The sequence below is a fragment of the Lygodium microphyllum genome, chromosome 28, assembly GCF_053477565.2.
Source record: "Lygodium microphyllum isolate KBCC chromosome 28, Lygodium_microphyllum_v1.1.10, whole genome shotgun sequence".
Classification (NCBI taxonomy): domain Eukaryota; kingdom Viridiplantae; phylum Streptophyta; class Polypodiopsida; order Schizaeales; family Lygodiaceae; genus Lygodium; species Lygodium microphyllum.
The window spans coordinates 101199864-101227606 of NC_141162.1; the positions used below are offsets into that span (position 1 = coordinate 101199864).

The window sequence follows — 27743 nt, forward strand, 5'->3', positions numbered from 1 at the left end:
CTGGCCATTGATGAGTGGTCACAGGTTATGGTGGACCCACACGGTGGGTTAGAGAAAAGATAGTTCACACTTCCACCTATATGACCCGATTGGGCGCCTGTGACTAGAACTCACGCATATCAGGGTTAGACTCGCACACAGAAAGGATTGATGCCTTGAAGTGTGGGCTAGATCCACCAGAACAGACAGTTACAATCAACAAGATGGCATGATCATGAAATGCTTGTATAATGTGCATGTGTGGGCTGAAAGCTTGACATGCACATTTCTTTGCATAGGAAAGTCACATGAAGATTCGGATACCATTTTTGCGATGTACATGGAAAAAGCTTTCATATGATACCCATATTGGGGGGGTCCCTAAATTCTAGGAGATCCCTAAATTTTAGGAGGTCCCTAAATTTTAGGAGCCTCGAATTAGCCTAAAAATGCTAGTCCTAAAAAATAGGGATGTCATTCTAAAAATAGTAAGTTCTGTACTCTGACTGTGCTTACTAAATTTGGTTGTTTCTATTCTTGACAGTATTCAACCCAAAAAGGAAGGCCATAGAGAAGAGACAAGTGTCAAGACACTTGTCACACAAGTTTCCAAGTGTCCCACCACTTGTCACATCTCATGACATGTGGCTGGACACTTGTCTTGTGCTACTCCACTTTCCCCTTTTGTACTAGCTCTCCTCTCTCCTATAAATAAGAGCTCGTTTTTCTTCATTCAACATCATTTTTCTTTGCTGTAAACTCATGTACAGCACCCACAGATAGCCAGAAATTGGCCCTATCCATCCCCATCATCATCCCCCACTTCTCCATTACTTTTACATTTTCATGGCTGTAATTTTGTGAGTAATTTTCATTTTCAACTTTAAGTGTTCATTCTCTTTTATATTAAATCTCGAAAACAAGCAAATATCATAATTGTTAAGCATACTACGTTGTTTGGGGCGTTTACAAGGGTTTGCACTGAGGGGACACAGAGTGTACGACCACGACAAAAACACAAAGAGACAGACACAAACATAGAGGGCAAAACTCAAACCCTAAACGCAAAACTCAAAACTCAAACACAAAAACTCAAACACAAATAGAAGAAGGAAGAGAGAGAACACAACTCTAAAGTGAATGCTGTAAATGAATGTAAGAGTGTACAGTGTGCTCAAGGGCAGAGCAATGTTAGAGTGTGACGTCCACCAAAGACGGATCCCAAGTCTGTGACCACCGGTCGGAGTGTGGGAGTGCTGAATAGTGAATGGCAGCAGGCTGTTCACCAAAACGCAGCAGTTTGGAGGTTGGAAACTGGCAAACGCAGCAGTGTACCACTGATCGGAGGTTGGAAACTGTGCAGAGTCTGTTGTAAACAGCAGGCTGAAATAGTGTTTGAGAGTGTCAGGGCTTGCAATGCTTAAAATGCAGGCTGGCTAACCCTGGAGATGATGGACAGCAGGCTGAATAGCAGTTTGGAGTAGTCGCCAACAGCTGAGAGTTGTCGCCTATAGCAATGGACAGACTGAAGATAATGTGGCTGCAGTCGATGATGGCTAAACAACAGATGGAGGTGGGCTGCAGGCTGGAAACTGGGCGCCAATAGCAATACAGGGTGTGTGGGCTGGTGTAACCTGCAAATAAGGATGATCGCTGAATGGGGGCAGCCTGTCTATTTATAGATGTGGAAGGGCGTCCCAAAAATTAGGGTTTTCATTAAACTCTCTCGAACCTCTCCCCGTTTTAGAGTTTCCACTGAACTCTTTCGAAGCGCTCCCCGTTTGAGGGTTTTACTCTAAAAGAGCATTTTTAGTGTGTTTTGGGGCTGTCTAAGAGGCTAATTAGCAAGTAATGCATATTTTAGCTCAACAAGAAATGCCCCAAATTCAATGGTTGGCTAGTCCTCCACGTGAATTTAGTTGAAATTCACTTTCAACCCTGAAAAATCCAAGTCTTGGAGCTTCCAATTTCTGGCACGCTTCTTGAGGCTGCTGTTAAACCCTAATTTTTGCTGTATATTAGGATTTACAACAGAGAAATCTGCAATTTCTCAGTCTCCAAGGGTCCAAATGTTGAGATCTTTGGAGCAAGGTTGTTAAATGGTTAGGGGATGAGAGAGAGAGTTGTAGAGATAGAAAATTCAGAGTTTTGTTGCGTAGAATGATTGAAAATCAGTCAAATGCAGCTGCTGCCCTACCACGACAGCTTGTAGATGCAAAGAACTGAAGAAAATCAGTCATTTACTGCTATTTCCCTATCTCAACAGCTTGTAGATGCTGTCACTTGTTGTTGATTGGTCTTCTCCAGTCTGTGGCTGTCTCAGGTCCTCCAATGGCTGCAAATCAGACCAGCAGCATCTCCTCCCTCTCTCTTGCAAGGTGAACACACTAAAAATGCCTCTCTTCAGTCTCTAAAGACGTTTTTAAGTCTTGCATGGGCATTTTTGACAAGTGGCAACCTTCCCAAATGGTTTTTCTAGCATTATCTATAATCAAATATTAATTTTCAGTCTTTAAATACTGAAAATTAATCTAATAATTATTTCAATGCCCTGAAAAATAATCTGACTGGCGAGTACTTAAATTGGCTAGGCAACTTCCATTCCCAAGTGTCTCTGTGCCATCTTTGACCATCACATTGATGTTAGGTACCATTAAACGCCACTTGTCTAGTGTCATCAATTGCCAAATGAATGTCCTAGACCAACAACCGGCACCAGATACCACCAAGTACTTGTGTGGCATAACTTATAGCAACATTTGCCTTTGACATTGTGTGATTTTCTCGGGTCCCAGGCTCATAAATTTACTTTAATTCCAGTTGCACCTCACATGTGCAACATTTACTTAATCATGTGATTAAAAATTAATCCACATGTTAAGTGAGGTCTCAAAAATACATGTCCTCATGTCACTTGGGATAAGATTTGATATCGAGTGCATGAGGATCAAGATAGAGTTCGGTTGGAATATGCATAATGAGAGAGGGAGTGAGTGTAGAGTAGAGAGTAAAGAAGAGAGTGAGAGCACAACGCTCGATGTGGGTACAATGTTTAAGTGTTCCACTTTAGGTTTTTGATAATATATATAAAGTACATGTGTAAGGGTACGTGCACACTTGAACAACGTAAAAGGCATGGTGAGCCTTTATTCCCAATAACCTTCCATCTAAAGGTAATGTGCCTGAAGATAGAGGAAAGAATTAGCTAAGTCTATGTATGTACAAAGCTGAAATACACATATTCTATTGAACCCCATCATCTAGTGGCAATAAGTAAACGGTTTTTTTAAAAGACCCTTTGCGAGAAGGTCTGCAGGGTTATCATCGGCATGTACCTTGACAACTCAATGCTCCTGTCAAGTATATCCTTGATAAAAGAATACTTTACATGTATATGCTTTGTCTTTGCATGAAAGACATGATTTTGTGCTAGCATGATAACACTCTAACTATCACAGTGGAGGATAGAAACCTCTGTAATGCCAACCTCTGTCACCAGACCTGAAACCCATAAAGCCTCCTTGCATGCCTTAGTGGTAGCCACATACTCTGCCTTTGTAGTAGACAATGCAACACACTTTTGTAGCCTAGATATCCAAGCGAGTGCTCGCCCTATGAATGTGAACACATATCCTAAAGTAGACTTCTTGTAGTCAGGATCACCAGTATAGTTTGCATCCGTGAAGCCAACAACAAATGACTTTTGCTTCCCAAAGCAGATGCACAAGTCTCGTGACACCCTTCACTACTTCCCAATGCTTTTTGCTAGGATATGCCATGTACTTGCTAACCACTCCGAGAGCAAATGCAATGTTAGGACGTGTAGCAACCATAGTATACATCAAGCTACCAATAGCCAAAGCATAAGGAATCTTGGTCATCTCACTCTTTCCATTAGTAGATATAGGGCTGTCATTTGCACTAAGTTTTATATATGGAGGCAACGGTACACCAATGGCTTTCCTCCCCTCCATATTGAAATGTTGCAAAATCTTAGTAACATACTCTTGCTATGACAGATAGAGAAGACCCTGCGATCTTCTTGAGTATACGCATGCCAAGGATATGATTGGCTTTACCAAGATTCTTCATATCAAAGCTAGTGTGTAGGGTTTGTTTCAAGGAGTCCAAAGCATGAATATCCTTGTCTGCAAAATCGGCATGTTATCCACACACAAAACCACGAGAATAAGGTTGCCATTTGCTGCCTTCTTGGTGTATAAGCAGTGATCAACTTGAGATTTATGGCATCCTTGAGATTGCATAAATGTATCAAATTTATGATACCATTCTTGTGGTGCCTGTTTCAGCCCATACAAACTCTTGTTGAGTTTACATAACCATATGCTCTTTTCCTTGTGCAAAAAAACCTTCAGGCTGTTGCATATAGATCTCCTCATGCAGATCACCATGTAAAAAAGCTATTTTTACATCCATTTGTATGAGTTCCATATCTTCAGATGCAACTAAGCCAAAAATGGTTTGTAAAGTAGTCATTTTGACTGTAAGAGAAAAAATTTCATCAAAATCAATTCCATGTTCTTGCTTGTATCCTTTAGTAATCAGTTGTGCCTTGTATCTTGGCAAAGAACCAAAAGTGACTTTCATTTTGTAAACCCATTTGCATGGTAGCACTTTTTGCCCTTTAGGCAAATGCACCGAATCGCAAGTGCCATTTTTCATGAGAGATTCCATCTTTGACAACATAGCCTTATGCCATTTCTTGCTGTCTTTTCTGTACATTGCTTCCTTAAAGCATGACGGCTCATCACAATTTGTCAACATGGCATAATTAGCCATGTAATTGACACCAGGAACAAACCTATGTGGTTGTCTTTGCATTCTGGTCAACCTATGGATCTAATGATCAAGATTTGTTGGTTGTTCAACCTGCAAATCTGCATTAACAACTTACTGTTCTGCAAGTTCAACATGCTGTACAGCTGGTTCTGGTTGTTTCAAAGGCATCTATTCTTATTGAATTTGTGGTATATCATGGGCAATATCTTGGTGATCACTTTCAACATTATTCCCTGCATTTTTAGGGCCATTTATAACAAGTATTTGCTGTTGTCTAGCAGGTTTCCTTTTCTCGGAACCTTTTGACTTTCTTAGTTTTTTTAGACTATTTGTGCATGCAATCTTCTCGGAAGATAACATCATTGCTGTATACAATTTTCCTTTTTTCGGGATCCTAGAACCTATACCCCATTTCATCCTCATCACCATATCCTAGGAAAATACATTTACAGGACTTTGGCGCAAGTTCCTTGCATTCTTTCTTATGAATGTGCACAAATGCTTCGTAGTTAAACACTCTCAAGTGAGCGTACGAAGGTGGCTTGTTCGACTGCACTTCTTGAGGGACTTTGGTCCCCCCTCCCCAAAGTCTTGTTTGGTGACCGATTAATCAAGTGTACGACTGTCATAACAAACAGCCTGTGCCCAAAATCCATGAGGTAAAGCAGCATGTGAGAGCATTGTATGGACCCTGTCTTGAATGGTCCTGTTCATACACTTTGCAACATCATTTTGGGATGGATTGTGAACGGCAGTGAGCTCCCTTTTAATCCCTTTGCTATCACAAAAGTCCTGAAAGGCTTTGGACACATATTCCTCACCATGTTAGAGCAAAGACACTTTAATGTCTTGTTGGTCTGATTTTCAACAAATGTCAATAATTTTTTAAATTTATCCAAGGCCTTGTCTTTATGATGGATTGGATAAACCCATACTTTGTGTATGGTATCATCAACAAAAGTAATGAAATACTTATGTCCCAACGGGTTATGCCACAAAGAAACACTTGGTTACTCGGTTATGGCGACTACATGGTCACACATGCTAGATACATACAAAGGATACAAAGTATCACTTTTAGAGCCCTTGACAACAATGTGAGAGCCCTTGTAAATTTTCCACTTGCTATCCCCAAAGATGGTATGATAGCCTTCGTTATCAAGCTGCCCTGTGCTTATCATTCTCTTCTTGAGCCGAGGTACTTGCCTCACATTATGCAAAACAAATATGAAGCCATACTGAAATTCCAATTTCACACTACCAATGCTTGCAATTTGGCATGCATAGTTATCCCCCAAGTGAACAACACCATGTGCACCACCATTATAGTTAGAAAGCCACTCATGATGTGGTGTGACATGAAAAGATTGCACTTGAATCAAGTATCCAAGTGTGCATGTCATTATCAGAATTTGCAATTAATGCATGTGCACTCAAAGAAGAAGCAAGGAGTACATCACCAGCGTTGTCATTCTCATGTGTGACTACATTTACCTCTATTTTTATACTGCTTTTCATTGTAGATTGGCTGCCCTTTTTCTCAGCCTTGTTGTCTTAAGTGTTTTTGCTTTTGCCTTTTTCTTTCCTCAATTGAAAACAGTCCTGTTTGTAGTGCCCCTTCCTGCCACAATGATCACACTTCACATTTTTTCCATGAGACTTGTTATGTGCTCTACTGCAAGAACTGTCCTTTTGCCGAAATCTACCCCTAGTTTGCAATGCATTAGAAGACTTGTTTGTCGAATTGTTTTGCTTGTTGAGTTCTTCCATCAGCAAAGAACTTTCCACATAAGAATATAACAGCTGAGCATTTGAGTTACTCAAAGCTGTCTTGAAAGTATCCCAACTTTCAAGCAAAGTGCATAGCAAGAAAGTAGCTTTGAACTCATCATCAATGTGGAAATCCAAAGCAATCAGCTAAATTGAGTTGAACTCATTCAAGTGTACACACATGGTTGTACCTTCCTTCATGCGAAGGTCCATCAACTTTTTCAGCCAATAAACCTTGTTGGCTGTACTTTTTTGAACCTTGTTGGCTGTACTTTTCTGAATATACAATTCCTCAAATCTTCGCTACATTTCATATGCAAAATTCAGCTCCTCAATGTGAAAGAGCAAGTTGTCTGACACTAAGAGCTCTACGGTAGAGCATGCAAGGTCATCCAAATCATCTCTCTCTTCTTGTTCCACACCCGCTGGTCTTATTCCCTTTGCTTTGATGGGTTCACTTGTTTTTCCTGTGCCAAGACATTGTAGCATTGTTTTTGCCATATCGCAAACTTGTGTGCACCCTCAGGCTTCTTGATGTGCAAAAGGTTGCTGCTGTCATTGTTTCCAGCCATTATTTGCAGCACTAAATTGACTCAAATGTCAGCAAATGCAAGCCCAAATGTCACACAAATGACCATGGTATGGTGCAAGTACCACCCAACAGTGAAAATCAAGAAATTGCAGAAATTTCAGATCTGCAAATTGATTTCCAGAATTAGAGAATGTCTGCTATTGCACTCCACAATCAATTACAGCCAGATTTATAGACTAATGCACCAATTGCATGTGAAATCCCCAAAATTCTGCTGCAATTTCTGCTCCAAATGCATTCTCGGGCACAAATTTGACGATTGTGGTCAAAAGCCCCAAATTTTCAAAGGCAAATCCGCCCAAATTGCATCAATACATGTAGGCAAGTGCATATACCAGGCATTTCTTGCACAATTTGATGGAATTCTGCCAAAGCCCCAATTTTCTTGGGTCCGGGTCGCACAAATTTCAATGAAATTGACAACATTCCACTAAAATGTGAAAAGCCCAAATTTCCCGGGCAAGTGTGCACCAAATTTACAATTTTTGAATCAAATTGTCTTGTTCTGCATTAAAATCCCCAAATCCGGGAAAACCCCCAATTGTTTGACGCAAAATTTCACACTGTGCTTATGCATGTGAGCGCCCGTTAGTGGGCCAAAGGTTTAATTCAGAAAACCTTTGAAATTCTGAAAAAATAATGAAAAATCTGTCCCGTTACCTTGATTGGACTGTTGCCTGCAGTGTGAGCTGTCAGATTGATGCAGTTTAAGGGACTGTTTGACAGAGTCTGAGGGACTTTTTGATGCAGTATGACGGACTGTCTTGACGCAGCTGTGATGTCTGTCCTGACGCAGCTGTGATGTCCTGACGTAGCTCTAACAACTTAAGCTTTGCTACCAGTTTGTCAGCGGATTGTGCGAGGATCAAGGCATGCGATGCTGTGGTTCGCACAGTGAGAGTGAGTGCAGAGTAGAGAGGGATATATATATATATATATATACATATATATATATATATATATGTATATATATATATGTATATATATATATGTATATACATCTACATACATATATATATATATATATATATGTATATATACATATATATATACATATATATATATATATATGTATATATATATATATATTACATGTGCAAGGGTGCGTGCATATCCGAACACCATAAAGGCACGGTGACCACCCTTTATTCCCAACAAAGTACTTTCTATTTAGCTTGATCTAATCCAAGTACTAAAGAAGAAAATCAGCTTGCTGTTGGAAGTCTGTAGAAATTAGGGTTTTAAAACCCTAATTTTCAGAATTGTAGCAAATTAGCCCCTTTGTATACGGTTTAGGCACTTGGTGCTTGTGGTTTTGTTTCAACAAATTCCTGTAAAGGGGAGGTGCCAGTTCCCCTCTCAATGTGGTGTTGACTCCTCTCTCTCTCCCCCCCCTATAATTTTCATGGTGATAATTTATCGAGTTGGTTAAGTTGAAAGTATTGTCATTTTCACGTTCTTCCTAGTGCTTACAACTCCAATATTCATCATTTTCCAATGCCTCTTACTCTCAAAATTGATCTACAAGCCTTTGATCTATTTTGCCCCTTGATTTAATAGGGGATTAGTCTCTAATTGACCCTTGGTTGGTCCAAATAGACCCAAAATCCAATTGGAATGGGTTGGCCACTTGAGATTTCTGAAAATCCTCAAATTCTAATTGTTGCTTCAAGTGCTAGACCTTCAATCTTTAGGCATGTGGCCTTAGGTAGTTGGTAACCCTAATTTTCGCTGTAAATTAGGGTTTACAATAGCAAATGCTTGTGCTATCCACCTTCAATGGCTGAATATTGTCATGAATGGCTGAGATTTTCTGAGAATGGGTGAGAGGGGATAAGACCTTTAACTATAGGAATCTAGAGTTCTTGAAAATGGAAAAACATAAATATTAAAAGGATATCATGGAATAAAGAAGATGATATTGAGGAAATGTTAGAGGATGAGAGAGAAAATCAGCTAGAGAGAGAATGTTATGAACAATAGCTTTGATGGTGATTTTGATGGCATCCATAGCTTCAAAAGGGCAATAAAACTCTAGTATGAATGACAAGCCCTCGGATTTAGTTTCTACCTCTTGCTAAGGAAGAGAAGAAAACTTTTTGCCCTTGTCGTGCTGCAACTAGTCTTCTTTCAATGGATGGGTGGTAATTTCTTAATTACAACTTAATGACAGCACTGAGCATTTATTGCAGAGCTGAAAATACAAATTTATTTACTTATCTTTGGACAATGGACATCCGATGGTCCCAAAATTGGCACCCCTTTCGGTATTTCTTTAGCTTTATTGAAGTAGAAACTGATTTGCAATGGGATTCTCCCAACCTTCGGAATCCAAACTCCGCTCGTTGTGCAAAGTGACTAGCAAGTCTTCAATCAGGTTTGCCCCTTGATTTGGGCAGTCAATTGGCCTTCACCCACTTCGAGGAGTGGAAATGCCCCAAATTTGATGGCTGGCTGGTCCTCCATGTGACTTGAGCTGAAAATCACCTTCACCCTTAAATAATTCAGGTCTTGGAGTCTTCAATGTTGGCACACTTCTTGAGGCAATTGCTATTTTTTGCCATAAATTAAGGTTTATAGAAAAGAAAATTGAAATTTCTTGGCTTCCAAGGGTCCAAAGGTTGAGATCTTCTAAGCAAGGTTGTGAAATGGCTAGAGAATGAGAGAGAATGCTGAGGGGAGAGAATATTCAGATCATTGCCTTGAGAAATGACTGAAAATCAGTTAAATGCAGCTGCTGCTCTATCCCGACAGCAATAAATATTGTCATTTAAACTTGGAGACCCAAAATCTGCTGTTGCCTTTAGCTTGGGACTGTCGTGCAGCTGTCAGCTGCTCTGAATCTGCAAATGCGTGCTTGCAATGGCTGAAACTCAGCCCACAATGGCTGCTTCAGCTCCTCACGATGTGTTTCTAGGAAGAATGGACGATTCTCTCTTTGTCTAAGCCTTCGTTTTTGCTCTCCTAGTCTTTCCCACGTTTTTCCTAGCCTCCCTTTTGAAAATTTAACAAGTGGTAGCCTTTTCAAATGAATTTTCAGTATTATCTAGATTATTATATTAATTTTCAGTTAAAATTACTGAAAATTAATATAATAATCATTTTGATGCCCAAAAAAATAGTATGACTAGGCAGTAATTAAAATGGCTAGGCCATCTCATCTCTTGAGTGTCCTTGTGCCATTTTTGACCATCAGGTCAGTGATAAGTACTATTAAATGCTACACGTCTAGTGTCACCAACTGAAACTTATTGAAAAATCAATGACTTAGGTTATTAATTAGTACCAAATAACACTTAGTATTTGTGCGACATAACTAACATCAACTTTTGCCCATGTGCAACTTTTAATTAAACATGCGATTAAAAATTAATCTACATGTTAAGTGATGCTTGCAAAAATACATGCCCTCATGATACATGCCACATTGCATAATCAGCTGTTGCTTGTCTCAGAGCTAATTCAATGGCTCTTGCTTCCTCCCTCATTCCAAAATGGTGAATTGAGGCTTAGCTAGCCTCCAAGAGCCTTCCCCTCCTTTGCATGGGTAGGTTTTGCCAAGTGGCAGACTTGGAAATGGATTTCTCAGTCATTTTATTAAATTTTTAAATTAATGATTCTACAAAATCTCCTAAAGCCCTTTGTCCTTGCCTAGAAAATTAAATGTGCCCCATCCACAATTATTTTGGTCAGGCCATTTTATTTCCCAAGCAATCCTATGCATTAATTGGTCCCTGAACTGGCATTAAATAACTAATGGATGCCTAGTTCCTAACGTCATCATTGACATTTTATTGACCAATTAAATACCCTAGGCCAAAATTGACACTAGGTCGTTGCCTAACATCTCACCAGAATAACTTATTACAACTTTTGTCTTTAACATCCACTAACGTTTTGGGAGCCTAGGCTTGACATTTAGACTCGGCTGACTTTACACATCACATATATACCTCACAAGTGCACATTTAATTAATGTCTAAGCCAAATACTAAGCACAACACTAAAAATTCACATCCTTGTGACACAGGGCCCTATTGTGTACATCAGTGTGCGATCATTGCTCTTGGACTCTTGGATCGTAGGTCAACACATTTGTATACTAGGACAGTGTGTGTTGGTGATATGTGACACCAGTTCTTGGGATGTGGTTAGTTTGGGGTAAGCCCATTTGGCTCTATGGTTGGGAGGTGAATTTGATGTCCATTCTGTTGTGTTCTTTATCATGTGTATATGTTAGAGATTGTCATTCCCTGGATAGCCAGGAGTGTTGCAGTGTGCAGAGTAGGACAGATCAGTAGCCACATCAGCAGCCATGTCATCTCTGCCAGGGCAAATGCCATGTGTCAGTCTCAGCAGGTGCAGTTAGACAGTTCTGCACCAGCCGACCTGGTCATTATTTGGCATTTTCTTTCAGCTATTTATTGCAGCCCTCCAGCACATTGTCTTATCACTCGTATCTGACAGATTACAGCTTGCTGGTGACGGAGACAACACTCGGGCTGACGGAGATCGAGGTCCTCAAGGAGGAGACATATACAAATATTCTCTTTGCACTCGTGTATAATTCTGCATTCTTATACATCATTCTTCACTGCAGATTTTCTGCGTTTCTCTGTCTCTTTCTCTCTCTCTTCTCTCTCCGTTCACTGTTTGTCATGGTCATTCACTTCCACATTGCTTCACTTTGACATGGTATCAGAGCATTGAAGGATTGACCTAGGGTGGACCTATCTGAAGAGGAGTTTTCAGCGCGACACAAGGCTGCGTTTTCAGTGTTCAAGTGCGAGCAGGTGGGCTACTCATCAGAAAAAGCTTGAGGCGAGCGTGGGCGTGCGAGAAAAGAGAAGATTTGTTGAAGCGGTTGCTGTTTTTTTGTTGTTAGAGAAGGAGGAAGGCTGTGTTTTTGGCCTTCAATTGTAGATTTTACCTTTTCATTGCCTCCGGCGGGTTAAAAAAAAAGGTGCTTGTAAAATATTTTGCTTCTGGGCTTGTGGTCCCGTCAAAGAGCCCACGAAGCCATTCCTTTGACACCTTAAACTGGAGTCAGCCTTATTAGGATAAGTTGAATGCTAGGATTCGTTCTTTTCTTTTTCTGTCTTGTACAACAGTAGTGATAGCCTATATCGAGCACTTGATAGTGGCTCGAGAGATATGGCTGGAACTTGACCAGATGTACAACCGGATGACCCTTATGAAGAGGGTTTCTTTGGAGGTGTAGATGCGGACCTTATACGTGAATAAGTCTTCTTTGCTTCGTGAACACATCAACAAGCTTCGACAACTTTCGATGCAGATTCAAAATGCGGAGAAGCCCATTTTCTTCGAAGACATGGCGATCACTTAATTGTCCCAATTGCCGCCACGATTTGATACTTTTTATTCTGCTCTTATTGCATTAGGGCAGGAGTCGACTCTTCGATGGCAAGAGTTGGTTCTTATGGTCTTGGACCAAGAGGAACAATTGAAGGGACAGAATGCTTCCAAATATGAGGCATTGGTTGGTCAAGCCTCTCTGAAGAAGGGAAAGGACCAAAAGAAAAAGAAGCAGGACGAAAAATCCAAGAAGAATAAAGAGAAAGAATCGACATGTCATATTTGTGGTAAAACCGGCCATTGAAAGAAGGATTGCTCCGACAAGGACAAGAAGGACACCAAGAAGAAGGACACGAAGGATTCCGGAGCCATGGCTGTACCCTCATTAGCTGCTTTTCTAAACTTAGCGATCATTGAGGATTCTACACCGAAGACTTTTGATGCTGCGATGACAACTCCCCAGGCTCGAGAGTGGATTGCGGATAGTGGTGCCTCATGGCACATGACTTCGCCGGCGGTTAGTGTTACCCATTTGCGACCATCGTGTGGGCAAATTCTCATAGGAGATATCTCCTCTGTCTATTGCTGTACAAGGTGAGATGCAGCTGATTCCAGATGGACGTGGTGGTACCCACACTTTTGAGGTATTGCATGTGCCAGGTTTAGGGTATCATTTGCTCTCGGTTCATAAGATTTTTTCTCTTGGTCTCTTGGTGGAGTTTGACAGTGATGCTGTTCACGTTCTTGATCGTGGATCGAGGAAGGTTTTCTCTTCAGGATATGAGGAGAATGACATCTACAAATTGAAGTCTTCTTATGCTCTCACCTCTCAGACATAGTTCGAGCTTTGGCATGCTCGGTTTGGCCACTTGAACTATGAGTATCTTCAGAAAGCGTTGCAAGGATCGCTTGTTCGAGGTTTGCCGGACATAGTGGTGAGCCAGCAACCATGTGTCTCCTGCATTCGTGGGAAGTAGCATAGGGATGCGATTCCTAACAAAGCTTTGAGGTGGTCTACTTCACCTATGGAGCTTGTATCTACGGATCTTTGTGGCCCGATGAGGAATGAGTCCTTGAAGGGAAACTTGTACTTCATGTTGATCGTAGACGACTACAACCAAATGACATGGGCCTACGTCTTGATACTAAATTCGGAGGCTTTCTTCCACTTCAAGGATTAGCTTCTCTTCGAGGAGAACTGATCAGAAGACCTTGCGATCAGACAAGGGAGATGAATTTATTTCTAATGAGTTTACTCGTTTTTGTGTAGATAGGGGCATTTACCTGAAGTTTGCTAATACCAACACTCCTCAAGAGAATGACATTTTGGAGTGGAAAATCTGAAGTGTGATTGAGATGGCATGCACCATGATGGAGCACCGACTGACACCTCAATTTCTGTGGACTGAGGTAGTAGTTACAGCGGTCCATATTCTAAATCGATTTCCCACTTCGACCGTTGACAGGATGACACCTTTTGAGGCTTACTTTGGGACTAAGCCTGATGTATATTTTTTCAGGATCTTTGGGTGTGACGACTATGTGCACATTTCGAAGATGCAGCGTGACAAGTTTGAGGCAGCTTCTCGATGACAGGTATTTGTTGGCTACAGCTCCCAGTTCCAAAGTTATCGCTTGTATGATCCCGTTAAGCGGGATGTCTACACGAGTTGAGATGTGCGGTTCATGGAGGTTTCGGCCATCGTGGGGGGTGAGGAGCACCCCGTGCTTGGAGATCTAGGGGAGAGTTGGGCTCCTGCGACAGTTCCTGTGGAGCCAGAGCCTCTTGATGGCGATTGTTCTTCCAATGCAGAGTCTTTTCTTCCGCTGGCCACCCCAGTGGAGATCTTGCTGGTGGATGTATATGAGTCTTCAGTGGATGGAGAGCCCCGAGAAGGGATTTGGCCTCCTCCTCGTTGGGCCCATGACACCCTCTGAGATTCAGGGATCAAGGGGGTAGCTGAAGTGGGAACCGTTGGATGGATTGCGGAGGTCACGGAGACACCGGGTACATACTATAGAGCTTGTTTGCTCTAATTACCGTTTGATGTTCCGTGTTATGCAGGATAGAGAGCCTATATTAGTGAAGGAGGCTTTACAGTTTGATCATTGGTGGAAGGCGATGGAAGCCGAGTTGGAGGCTATTGAGCGGAATGGCACTTGGTTCCTTGTGCCTCGTCCCTCTCATAAGAAGGTGATTGGTGTCAAACGGGTCTTCAAGGCCAAGTACCATAGTGATGGCTCTTTGGACAAGCACAAGGCTTGCCTTGTTGCTAAAGGTTTTGCACAACACCCAGGTGTTGACTTCCATGATACTTTTGCCCCTACAGCTCGCATGGCGAGTATTCGTGCTGTTCTTGCCTTGGTTGGCCTGTTTTTCAGTTAGATGTGAAGTCGGCCTTCTTGAATGGTGATTTGAAGGAGGAGATCTATGAAGATTAGCCTCCTAGCTTTGGAGGTTTACAGGTTAAAGAAGGCCTTGTATGGCCTGAAGCAGGCTATGCGTGCTTGGAACGAGAAGATTGATTCGTTTCTATAGGCCAAGTTGGGCTATCGGCGTTCTAGGGCCGATCCGCAGCTTTATGTGCACATTTTTGAGGGAGGTCGTGTGTTGTTTGTTTTGTATGTTGATGACTTGATTATTGCAGATGCTCATACCTAGAAGGTGGAAGAGACGAAGGCAGCCCTACACCAGAAGTTCGAGATGACGGATTTAGGACTTCTCTATTTCTTTTTGGGCCATGAGATTTATTAGTCTCAGAGGGGGATTTTCATCTCTCAGGAGAGATATGTACAGGAGCTCTTGGTAACTTTTGAGATGGAGACTTGCCGGACCATTTCTACTCCTATGGATCTGAATTGGAAGGCCACTTCACACTTAGATTCTCCCCTGATGGATGCTTCCCGCTACCGTCAGCTGATTGGATCATTGATTTGGCTTCTCAACACTCGTGTTGATCTTTATTTTGCTGTAGGTCTTTTGGCGGGGTTCATGAGTGAACCAAAACAGGTGCATTGGTAGGCTGCCCTGAGGATTCTTTGGTATTTGAGGGGGACCTTTGACTTAGGGATTTCTTATCTAGCAGGTACAGGTGCTTCAGATCTTGTTCTTGCAGGTTGGAGTGACTTGGATTGGGTTGGCGATATGGACCACCGGCGGTCTACTACAAGCTATTGTTTTACCTTGAGTGCAGGTGTTATCTCATGGAGTAGCAAGAAGCAGTCCAATGCATTTCATGGTTACCATGCCAAAAAGTACACAAAGTTGAAGATCTGGAGGAGAAAAGAGGATCTCAAGCTGTTGTGTTGCAATAACTGATTTTGATGAAATTTAGATCAAAAGCAATCGCATATCTTGCTGCAAATGGAGTAATAGATCTACCCAATGGATTCACCATGTGGAGAGAAGAAGATTGACTATTACCGGAATATTGGCTATTGTCATGACTTCATACATGCGATTCACTTATGCCCCATGGCCAAAATAAAACTAACCTTTGAAAGCCCAAAGGGTATTAAACCACATTTTAGTAAGCACCTAATTCAACTTAATAGTACATTCAAGAAGAAAATTCTGCATGCGATTGGAGCTAGAGTAATCTTGCACCACATATGACTGTTGTTGGTCCCAAAGCTTAGCGTCCCCTTTGGTATTTCTTTAGATTATTGATGTATGCTTGAAATTGGGTACAAATGGCTGTATTTTAGTGATTTCTTGTGGCACAATTGATCCACGAGGGCTTAATGACCTTGTCACCTTCAATGCCTGCCTCCAAGCAACTATAAAGTGTCTAAAATGTGGATGAACACTTCAACTTACTAAACCCAAAAAATAACATCTAGCATTTGAACCCAATTTTAGGGAGCAGTTGTCTAGATAATTTTTGTGTATAGTTTCCATGCAATCCCACATTATTCCTCTCACAAACAAAGGGATTTTCTTGTGATGAAACTGTGAGTGATTCATAGAAGCTGGCCATGCGTAATAAGGAAGCCCTCTCTAAGAGTATAGGGCTCATGGTGTTGACCATCTCATATTAGATTAAAGACTTTAGAAAAGCCCTCATCCTCTACATAATGTATTCTTTGTTTTATCTAGCTCATAATGATGTGCTATAGACATTATTGAAACCTATGGTTTCCTAGGTAATGCATCAGCCACAACATTCTTTTTACCCTCCATGTGCTCTATCCAAAAGTGGAACATGGATAAGAAGTTGATCCATCAGATAGGCTTCTCAGACAGCTTAGTTTAAGGTGTCAAAGGCATCAATAATAGATCGTTTTTGACAGTCCAGTAAAGGATGGGAGGCATTGTCAGCAAAGATAGCATCTCGGTTGACAATAATCTTGTTGATAGAAGGTTGATATAGCTAGTAACCTTTGCTTTCAGCGATATGCCCAAGGAATATGCATCAAACAGCCTTGTCACCTAGCTTGTGCCTCTTTTGAAAAGGCACATCAGCATACGCTAATGAACGAAATGTCCTCATATGAGAGACACAGAGCTTGAGGCCAGCCCATGTCTTATAAGGAGTGATGGTGCACAAAGCTCTTATTGGACACTTGTTCAAAACATAATAACACAAGTAATAACATTGAGCCAAAAAGAAATTGGTAAATTTCTATTGTTCATCATGCATCCTACCATCTCCATGAGTGATCGATTCTTCTATTTTGCTACTTCATTTTCATTGTGGGGAGTAAGGGATGGTGCACTTATGACGAATGCCTTGAGATGTAGGATACTCTAAAAACTGTTTAGAAAGATATTCACCCCCCTTGTCGGTGCAAGCTTGAATGTGTTGGTTCTTCACCATGACAGTAAAAGTCTTTAAGCAAGAGAAGACTTTAGACTTAAACTTCAGCCCATATACCCAAATGGATTGTTTGCATACATAATTGTGCCCCTTGAGGTACATGACAAATAGACTACAATAATGCTTTGCAAGAAGTGATGTACTTAGAAGCACCATTGTTGAAACATTGCAAAGCCTTGATAAGATGTAGATAGATCGTTAAGAGTAATAGAAACAAGTTGATTATTTGGAACTACTTCATCAATACTTAATGATTGTTCTTGAAGATCTTTGATATCAGTGAGATGAGCATCCATATTACCTCCTCCATGTATGTGAACATCTTCTAGTTGCTTATGTAACTTGTGAGTTGTGCTTTATTGTGTACTCGATACAAGGAAGCAAGCTGTTCCCATGCATCTTTGGCCGTCTTGCATGATTGAATGGGGGGAATGATACCTCTCTTCATTGATAAGGCAATTAAGGCATTTGTTTGGGCATCATGACTGTCCCCATCAAATTTCCTCTTGAGTGGAGGCGATGTAGAAGATGAAGATGACTCATCATGAGCTGCCTCTTGATGTAGAGGTGGAAGGTGGTTTGGATGTATGAGAAGCTGGCCTTCACTTAGTGAGGATTACAATATTCAATAAATTCTTTACAACATCAAGCTTTTCATCGGTGCCATGCATGCTCAATAAGTCGTTATTATTGTTGAGGCCATTGAAGGAACTCAATGGCCAATAGTGCCAGGCATGCTTAATAAATCATTATTACGGTTGGCCATTGAAGGAATTCAATAAAATTATGTGCCCAAGATAAATGAAGGGAGAGCATATGAATCATGAAATGGAGAATTGTTGAACCATTGATAGAAATAATACTGGACACTTTGTGAAAGTCGAATAATAATATGTTTTCTCTTGCTGCTTGGTGGTTGAGGAGAGAGGGAAATATGCCAAAAATAATAATTCTGAAGAGATATAATATTACCCATAAAGAAGGCAGTCAGCAGCAGTATGCTGAAATTAGTGATTAATGACTGTTGATGATCCACAAATGGGAACATGTGAACAATAGTAGAAATTGAGGACATTTGCTTGAGAAATATGCCCAAAAAATAGAAATTTGCTTTAATTCGAGGAGAAACAAGACCAGCAAGCTGAATCATATAATTTTTTGGACTTGCAAGGCCAAAGAAAGAGATTCGAGGCAAAACTCCCAAAATTGGGGTGCCTCTAAGGTCGAATTGGGCAGAAGCCTCAAAATTTTCTCAAAATTTGAAGAAAAATTTGAGATATTTGATGAATTTTTACCCCTTGGCCTTGGAACAATCTCCCCATGATTATTCTTATATAATTGAAGACTTCCTACTTATGGCACACAATCTTGTGAGGGAGCGAGAAATATGGGATATGTTTGGTCAATTAATGTGGAATGTTGCGCTTGAAGCTGAATTGAGCCTTGATTTTTTGAATTGGGTTTATATTTAGAAAAGACTCAAAGTTGTCGATGGAATTTGGGCAAAATTCAGCTTGAACAATGAAAATCCCCAAATTTTATCGGCAAATTGAAAATTTTTTGTGAAGTTTTACATGAACAAGCTCAATGTAGCACCAAATGCTAAATTAGGCCTCAAATTGGATGAACTTGGCCAAAATTGATAAAAACTCCAAAGATTCCCAAAAAATTGGAGAGGAATTAAAGGTGAATAGTGAAAAGCCCCAAAATTGATGAGGATGAATAGCAAATTTCAGCAAGTTAACGAGGGAATGCTCCAAATTGATGAAGAAGCCTCAAAACATTTATTTGAATTAAAGTCAAAGTGGATGGATTTGAGGAAAATCCCTAAATTTTACCCAAGTTGTGCTTTGAAAAGGGCGATGTGGGAATGTGGGTTTGCTGATTGAAATAATTAATAAATAATATATTTTTTGGAAGGAAATTAGATAAAAGCGGTATAAGTACAAGACACTAACATGTCAATTGAAATGACTATGTGACGTGGTAGATGTAAGGTGGTAGTATGTTTGATGTGCTTGATGAGGACGTGATAGATAAACAGTTAGTGTAGTAGGGGTGGCACAGATGTTGGTTGCTAGGTGCCGTGGTAGTACAAGTACGTGGCCCAATTGACAACACTGTTGAGGCAATGAGGTAATGAGTGCGATAGCCTAGGTAGTGGGTTAGTGACAAATGAGTGGCAATAGGGCAAGGAGAGCCTTTGAATTGTTGGGCAATGTTGTTTGGAGACCCAAGGTGGAGGACGCGGTTTGCACAAGTAGTAGGGGTAGAACTAATTTGTAAGCACGGGGAAGAACGTGAGAATGACAATACTTTGAACTTAACCAACTCAATCAATTATCACCATGACAATTAGAGAGAGAGAGAGAGAGAGAGAGAGAGAGAGTGTGAGAGAGAGAGAGTTGACACCACGTTGAGAGGAATTTATTAAAATAAAACCACGGGCACCAAGTGCTTGAACCACATACAAAAAGGTTGATTTGTTGCAAATCTGAAAATTAGGGTTTTGAAACCCTAATTTTTACAATCTCCGACTAGCAAGTAGATTCTCTTTTTTAGTGCTTGGATTAGATCAAGCTAAATAGAAAGTGCTTCTTGGATGAGAGATAGATAAGAGAGTACAAAGCATGTGGCTGAAATTTCAGCATGAGAGGCTGTTTAAAATAAAGAGAGAGATCTTCAATATATAGGTGTGGGGCTTGGGTGCTCAAAAGTGGAAAGTAGAGGCTACAAATGATAAGTGTAGGGGAACTCGTCTCTTCAAAATGATACATCTGAGTTTTTTGCATCCTTTTGCCCTTTGTGCCATCTGTCGCAGCACTGCAATTTTTCTTTTTTTTCTCCTTCAAAATACTATCAAGGGATTCATCACAACTTTGCATTATCTTCAGGGTGTTTTCCATCTGTATCAGACTTGCCTTAAGAGTAGCATTAAGGTCCTCAGCTGTTAGTCTTCTGGCCACTTCACTCGACATAGCTTGAATCTGGTTTTTAAGTGCTAAATCTTTTAGATAATAGATGCCACATGTCACTTTTCTATAGAAACAAGCTTTCAAACCTTCTACGCTAAAAATCTCTCAAATGGTTAAGGATTTTAGATAGCTGTTGAAGATGAAATTATCCATTGTGAAATTCTAGAGCCTTTGACGTGAACAAAATTTCCATTTGAGCAACTTCTAAAAATAGTAATCTTCTAAATTTTAGGAGTTACCAAATTTAGCTTCGGGGCAGCTCATTATATAGATTCACTAGTTCATGGTTTGTTTCTTTGATTATAAACTACTAGTTTTACTTTCTGAGCCCAATCATTATATATATATGGGCTTGTAGTCAATGTCACTATGTGAGTGTAAAAGTCTTAGTCATCTGAGCTTTTTGGTCAATCTGACCACCCGATTAAATTTTCAATTTGTCTTGGGCATCTCATCAATGACAACCCAAGTATAATTATAGGGCATTTTGGCCATTGGTCACGCTTAAATGGAAAGATGACTATTTAATCATATTTTGAAATACTTAAATAATACAAATGGCCTTTTTAAAGTACATGAGCATCAAATTAATTTGGAATCATTGAGTGAATATGTCTTAGTAATGATTGATATACAAAAGGTTTGTTACAAATCTGTAATTGGTGCTATTGTAGCTCAAAACTATATGGCAGTGGGTGACCTTGTTGAAGCCTAAGCAACACCTCAATTGAAGGACGCAGAGGTAGGATTGGTGGTGGCAGCACTAGAAGCTAAATAGCATTGTTGTAACTAATAAAAGCAGTTGATGTTGAATTCTGATTAGTGTTGGTAATGGTAGCACGATGATGTATAACCGCCAATGGGATATTTATTGAAGATTGTGAAGAATGGGAGTTGGGGTGAGGGCAATGGCTTAAATAGCGGCCGATCAAGGGATGACACTTTATGACAATGGTTGCATTGTCACAAGCAATGGCTATGGGATAGCTGCTTTGATATCTTTGCTCAGGTATGAAGTAATTGTGTGTGAGAAATGTGAAAGAAAGAGTCATAGAGAAAAAGAGACAATTTATGCACAATGTTAGTTAATCATAAATGAAAGCCAATGTACTAATAGATGAGAGTACAACACTTGAAGCGACCACAATGAACAATGCCAAACTTAGTGTGCTAGGCTTGTGCAAAGTGTTTTTTAGAAAGCCCTAACCCTAAATTGCTTAACTGTCATGAGGAACTCTAACCCTAGTGTGACTAGGGTCCTAGAGGCTAGAGTACTAGGGGTTAAAATTGTTTTAATAATAGTTTAAATACCTAGGGCATCAATGTGAAGCTCATGAGATGGCCTACAAGTCAATGGATGTTTGTTTGGCCTTTGAAGTTGTAATCTTCTAGATAAGGAGTCAAAAAAATAACCTTGGAATTCATTTATGAATTCTGCCTGCTTATTGTTCAGCATTGAAACATTGGACTTAGCATCATCTTTACTAATGTCTTTTGCAAAGACTAAGTACATGGAAATATGATTTTCATAACTAAAGAAATCACTAAAGTAGACACAATAGGAATTGACTCTCCTTTCAACTTTACATCAAGAACATACAGTCACCCTTTGTGATGAGTAACTACAATTTTCTTCTTATATATATTGATCATAGCATGCTCTCTATGACACCATGGAATACCTAGTATTATATCGCAGCCTCTAATGGCATAATATGAAAATCCTCACTATCCACATATGACTGCAAATGAATATGGAGTTTTTCCAATGATGGGGGTGATTGGCTCTGCATGTCCAAGACAGGCCATTGAGCCAAACTAGCCTCATTTCTAGAACCCATCTCATCATCTCTAATGTGGGCTGAACCCAATTTTGTGGCCGATTATGCAGAAATGAAGTTGGCACAAGCAATTGCATCAAAGAAAACTGATGCATTTTGATCCCTCACTTTGCCACATGCATGGCATAGCTTTGACGCATTTGTATTTGGTTGCTCATGAACAAGACCAAACACCATTTGTGCACATCGTTTTGTGTTCATAATAATGTGCATAAATGGGACCCGAGTCCTTTAAGTAGGACTCACACAATGATGTGCACAAATGGGTGTTGAGTTTTATGAATAGGACTCGACTGCCGTTAAGTCTAAAGTGCCCCTACTACATTCGCACTAGGTCACTTTATGACCCAACTTCCAAGGCTGCAACCAATGTTGTTGGCGGCCATGTGGATGTCCAAGGATGTAACACCTAAGCTTTGGGTATTTGCTTCATTTCAAAAGACACAACATGGGCTTAATTTTCCTTGGTGAGAGGGCCAAATAAACATGCCTACAAGGATTGCATACTTAGAACAATGCACTGGACTTCATTTCTCAAGGATGAAAATATATGAGCTACCCAAAAATTGCCGCTAGTGCACAATAATGTATGCATTACAATGTAGACCTCATCTATTGGGGCCCGTCGGGGGTGGGGTTTGCATTTTGTGACTTTCATTGAGGACTTAACGGCTCATGTCTAAGTATCATGGAATGCAAATTGAAGGAGTTTGCTTGCTTTAAAAGCTTCTTGGCTATTACAAAAAATTTAGTGGTTCTAAGTTTTTAACACTTCACATTAATCAAGGTAGGGAGTATATGTTACATGAGTTCAATGCATTTTGGACCAAACACATTATTTAACATTCATCAATCTAAATTGTACAACTCCATTCATGCCTCAACGAATGGTATGACTGAAAATAAAAATTAGTGGCTTATGGAGATGTCATGATGCATGCTTACTCATAAATTTTGGATGGAACCTATTATGTGTTTGTCTTATATCCTTAATTATTGCCTCACTAAAGCATTGAATATAGTTATGCTGTATGCAGATTGGAATGGTTGAAAGCCAGTGGTGAACCTTGTGTATATGTTTGGATGTTTGGAATATGCGTTAGTGCCATTGCTGTGTCAACAGAAGGTAGAAAACAAGGCAATGAAATGCATTTTGGTGGGCAACGTTGTAGAGAGCAAAGGGTACTGTACTGATGCTTGATGAGCAAAATCATCAGCAGTTTGCATCAATTGTGTCTTTTGAGCACTGTTGGCTTGAGGTTAAAGTCCTAGTTCTGATGCCCATTCTCCAGAAGTTTCTTGTGCATCTAGTGACTGTCAATCATTAACGAGACCTTTTGTGTTGTAAAGATGATTCAGCTCCTCTTTGCACTCTCTCAATGTGTACTAGCTTAATCCCTTGATTGAGAACGGTTGGAGCTTGAATCTTCTCGTGTTGGACATGACTTGATGCATGGTTGTTGTGGAGCTGTGCACCTGTTATAGATATGATAGTGGACCATGGACAACTTGCTTGGGTGCAAACAAGTGAGCACTTGTGATATGGGAATCAGCATCAGGCATAGTTCATGGATGGAACGCTGGTTGGTGGCTTCTAAGTGGTCTTTGTAGTTCCATGGGTTTTTCTTTCCAGAATTTCATTCTGAGAGATTGTCTATTGGATTTTCATTTCTGGTGGCTTGCAGCTATAATTTTTGTGGTTCAAACATTTAAGGAGTTTTTCTGAAAACTGTTTTGGGCTTGTTTTCCCTGCTCTCAAGAAAAGTTTTCAGTATGCCTTTGGAGTTCTAAGTCCTTGGCCCAAAAAAAAGGGACAATGATGCTTACTAACAGCAAAAGAGATATATGTGCAGGCAATGGAAAAGGCTGTTGCTGAAGGATTACCGAGTAATCCAGGACGGAAAAATATTGATAAAGTCATCAGAACGGTAGGTGCAAATAGATTGCTTTAATACTGATACTTTACTTGCTCTTTAAAAAGATGCGATATGGATATTTCCTTGTAGCTTTTACTGAAAGCAAGAAATATGCATTTTAATTTCCTTTTCTTGGGGGAGGATATTGTGTTTTTAGGTTTAGTTTGGATTGCAATGCCCGACTGCTGTGGTCTTAGCTGACTGCTTTATTTTTAATGTAAGCAGATAGCTACATTTCATGCACCTGGGAAATATTTATTGAATCCAGGTGTAGAGAAAGGAAGCTACTTGGAAGTGACACCTGTCAGTGTAGAAAAAGCAACTGAACTAGCAGATATGGGGTCGAGAGAAGAAGAATCCTTTTCCATAACCCACGGAGAAGCTGTTGCGGAAAAAGAGATTGATGACCGCACAATCAATAGGGCTTTGTCTAATGTGGCACCTCCTCAACGCTCTTCCACTAAAGAGGCATCTGCACAACCTGTGGAAAGTCAGTTGAGTGATCCAAAGAGCCATGGAAGCTCTCCAAAGCAGAGCGGTGTTGATGCCAAAGCTGCAAGTAGTGGCAGTGATTCAAGCAGTTCAAGTGGAAGTGGAAGTGATAGTGACAGTGAAAGTGATAGCAGTGATAGTGAAAGTGGTAGTGACAGCGGGAGTGCAAGTGGCAGTGGTAGTGATAGTGATGCCAGCAGTAGCAGCAGTGATACAAGCATGGATGAGGATGTTGACATAATGAGTGATGATGATCACGAAAATAAATCTGACACAAAAGGGAAAGTAAAAGCAAAGGAGGGCAAGCTAATTTCAAATGATAGTAAAGGGGAAGAGGTTTTCAAAGAGGACAACCTAAGATTTGCAGAAGAGGACATTACTTTGAAGTCACAAGAGCCGGCCTTGGTTATAGAGAAGATAGATATTTGTGATGAAGTTGAGCCAACTGGTTATGTGCATGGAAACCTTATTAAAGAGGTCTTTGGACCTGACGAAGATGTTGATGTGATGCCAGATACTAATGTTTCCCCTGCAGATGCAGGATTGTTGGGATCTGGGCAATCCAAACCTCATGTTACACCTTCCAGCAGGTATGACAAGCATGTCACCAGTGGTAGCCCTGGAAAAATGCATGTTTCCCAAAATGAAGGGAGAAAATCTTCTTCACGTGATGCTCACAGTAAGTATGAGCAAGTGGAAAAAGTTGCAAGGACTAATGAGGTGGATTCAAGAGCTTTAAAAAAAGCAAAAACTTCCAATGTCGCATTGGAAAGTTCTCGTCAAGAGAGAGTTGACATCAATGTAAATATAAGGACTAACAATCAAGGTTTGCAGGAGTCCAAGTCACCAATTCGCTCAGGTGGACTTGCCAAGAACATGGTGAAAGATACTGGTACTAATTTTGTAGAACCAGAGAAAAGAGACTCCACCAAGGCCAAAGTTGGCAGCGATGGAGTGATTATGAAGAGCACATTAAGTATAGAAGCGAGCAAAAGTGCACACGAAGGCTCACCCATGAGATCTAAAGATAGTTTGCAGAAAGTTGGAAGACCACTGACAATTGAGGACAGTGTTGGGAAGCAGCTTCCTATGAAGCAGCAGCTGAATGCAGAAGTCAGAGGATCATATGTAAAAGTTGCACAGAATAAAGATAAACAGGTTCAAGGTGCAGAAAAGCCTGAATCAGAAAAGGCTCCTGAAAGTAGTTTCAAAGATAAGAGTCCTGAAGATGTGTCCAGAGCAGGTTCCTTGGCTAATAAAAATCGTGAAGGTGCTTCCAAGCTGCATGATGAAGCAGGGCTAAGTGCTGATATACCCAATCAGGGTACCAGAGGACCAAGGGCAGAACACATGGGCTTCAATGGAAGAGATGAAGATGCTCGAGGTAAGGAAAAGGCTACTGAACGGAGCAATACCAAAACTACAAAGGGAGGAGAGCCCTCTGGGAGGCAAATAGACCTGGATATTAAAGATAAGCAACACAAAGATTCATCATTTCAAAGAGCAGGAAATAAGGTGGTTGTGCAAGGTCCCAGCAGAGATTTAAACCAGTCAAGTGGATATAACAGGGAGGTCAACAAGTCAATCAGAGAATCATCGAATCCTTCGCGGCCTATTAAACAAGCAGATGAATCGAGACACATAGATGCAATTGAAAGGGCTGGGTTAAAGGTTGAGCAGGCTGAGAGACCTTTGAAAGAAGTGGATTCCTCCAAAAGGCTGAAGGATGTGGGTGGAAAGGACAGTTTTAAAGAGGCAGAATCAGTGGGAAGGACATCTATGAATGGAATTGCTTCAGGCCTTTTACCTAAGGAAGGCAAGATGGCAGACGATATACCTTTGGATTCTGGTCGCTCATCATACAGTGGGGTTGCTAATGCGGTTTCACAAGATTTGGAGTTAGGTGAGCTTAGGGAACCACCAGTAGATAATGAACCTTTTCAGGTGAAGAAATCATATCCACGAGCTGAGGATAGTAAGAGTAGGCGAGGCTATGAAACTACAAGCAGGGTGATTTCGCAAAAAGATAGTACAAGTCCTGATATGGAAAGGTTTCCAGGTTTCGGTAGAGGCTTGTCTGATTCAATGAAACGGTCTCCTCACCAAGTGGGGCGTGATCTTCCACACTGTACACAGGATATCAGGACTGGAAAGAGAAGGGTAGAGGAGAATGAATCCTTTGAGACTGATAGAATGCCCAAGAGAAAAGTGGATTTGGTGCAAGAAAAGCAGTCTCTTCAAGTTAAACTGGATAAGCTTCCAATAGTGCCAGCTAAGGAGGACTGCCAGGAAAAGTTGAAGCCTGGTTCTTCAGATGCAAGGGAACATGGGCCTGGTTCAAGTAAAACTGCTAGCTTAGAAGCCAATAGGAGGAAATCCAATAAAGAGTTGGATGATAATAAAAACTCCCGTTTCACCAAGACAAAGACCACCAGTACACCTGTTGCATCAAAAGAAAAGCATAGAGAGAGAGCAAAAGCTGACAACTTCGATGGTGTTGGTAAAAAGCAGACTCCTCAATCTTCCGAGGTTCAAGGGAATGAGTTTTTTGCACCTTATGAAAAGAAAGAGCCAGAATTGCGGGGTCCAATTGAAAACTATGAACAGTAAGCATTATACAATTATACTAATGCAAGTTGTTTTCTTCTTATTTTGTTGCTGATTTGGTTTTGCTGGCAGGTATAAGGAGTATTGCAAGGAATATAATGAAAAGCATCCCATTTATATTCAGCTGAACCGATCCCTGGAAAGTGATAAGTATGTCGAAACTTCTCAAAATGAGCCTTTTTGCCCATTCTTCAGTTAGATACAAGTTTCTGCTTGTTCTCTGTGACAATTCACAAATAGCTGCAGTGTCTTTCATTCCACATGAGATGATGTACACAGTGCATGGGAATTTGATGATAAAATATGTTCATAGTTAGGTGGCAATCATGTCTGTTTGTGCATTCATCATGTGTCCAGCTGTCTTGTGCAAGATTACTGATTTTTTTGTTTGACATGTGTAAGGTACAATAAATTACTGCATGAGATTTACAGGGAGTGTGAGCATACTTTTAACACTGCATGAGATGCATACATTTATTGCAGTCAGACCAGCATTAAATGCTGATTGGCCACATTTTCGGGCCCCAAAGTGCAGTTGGCCAATTTTCACGATTTGTGCCTATATATGTGGCACTGCTTCTACTTGGCAGACACATTCTTTTGTCTTTCACTTGGTAGGTGCACACTCCGACTTC

At 40.6% G+C, this 27743-nt stretch overlaps 1 protein-coding gene across 2 annotated transcripts in view; it reads left to right on the forward strand.

The window, feature by feature from the left end:
• LOC148011803 (dentin sialophosphoprotein-like protein) overlaps positions 1 to 27743 on the forward strand; it is a 115396-nt gene that overhangs the window by 42731 nt on the left and 44922 nt on the right. For both annotated transcript variants that reach the window (XM_087670059.1, XM_087670060.1), the window contains exons 7-9: positions 23947 to 24021; positions 24235 to 27107; positions 27181 to 27258. In XM_087670059.1, coding sequence (XP_087526185.1) covers positions 23947 to 24021; positions 24235 to 27107; positions 27181 to 27258 — 3026 coding nt within the window. The remainder of the gene's footprint in view (positions 1 to 23946; positions 24022 to 24234; positions 27108 to 27180; positions 27259 to 27743) is intronic.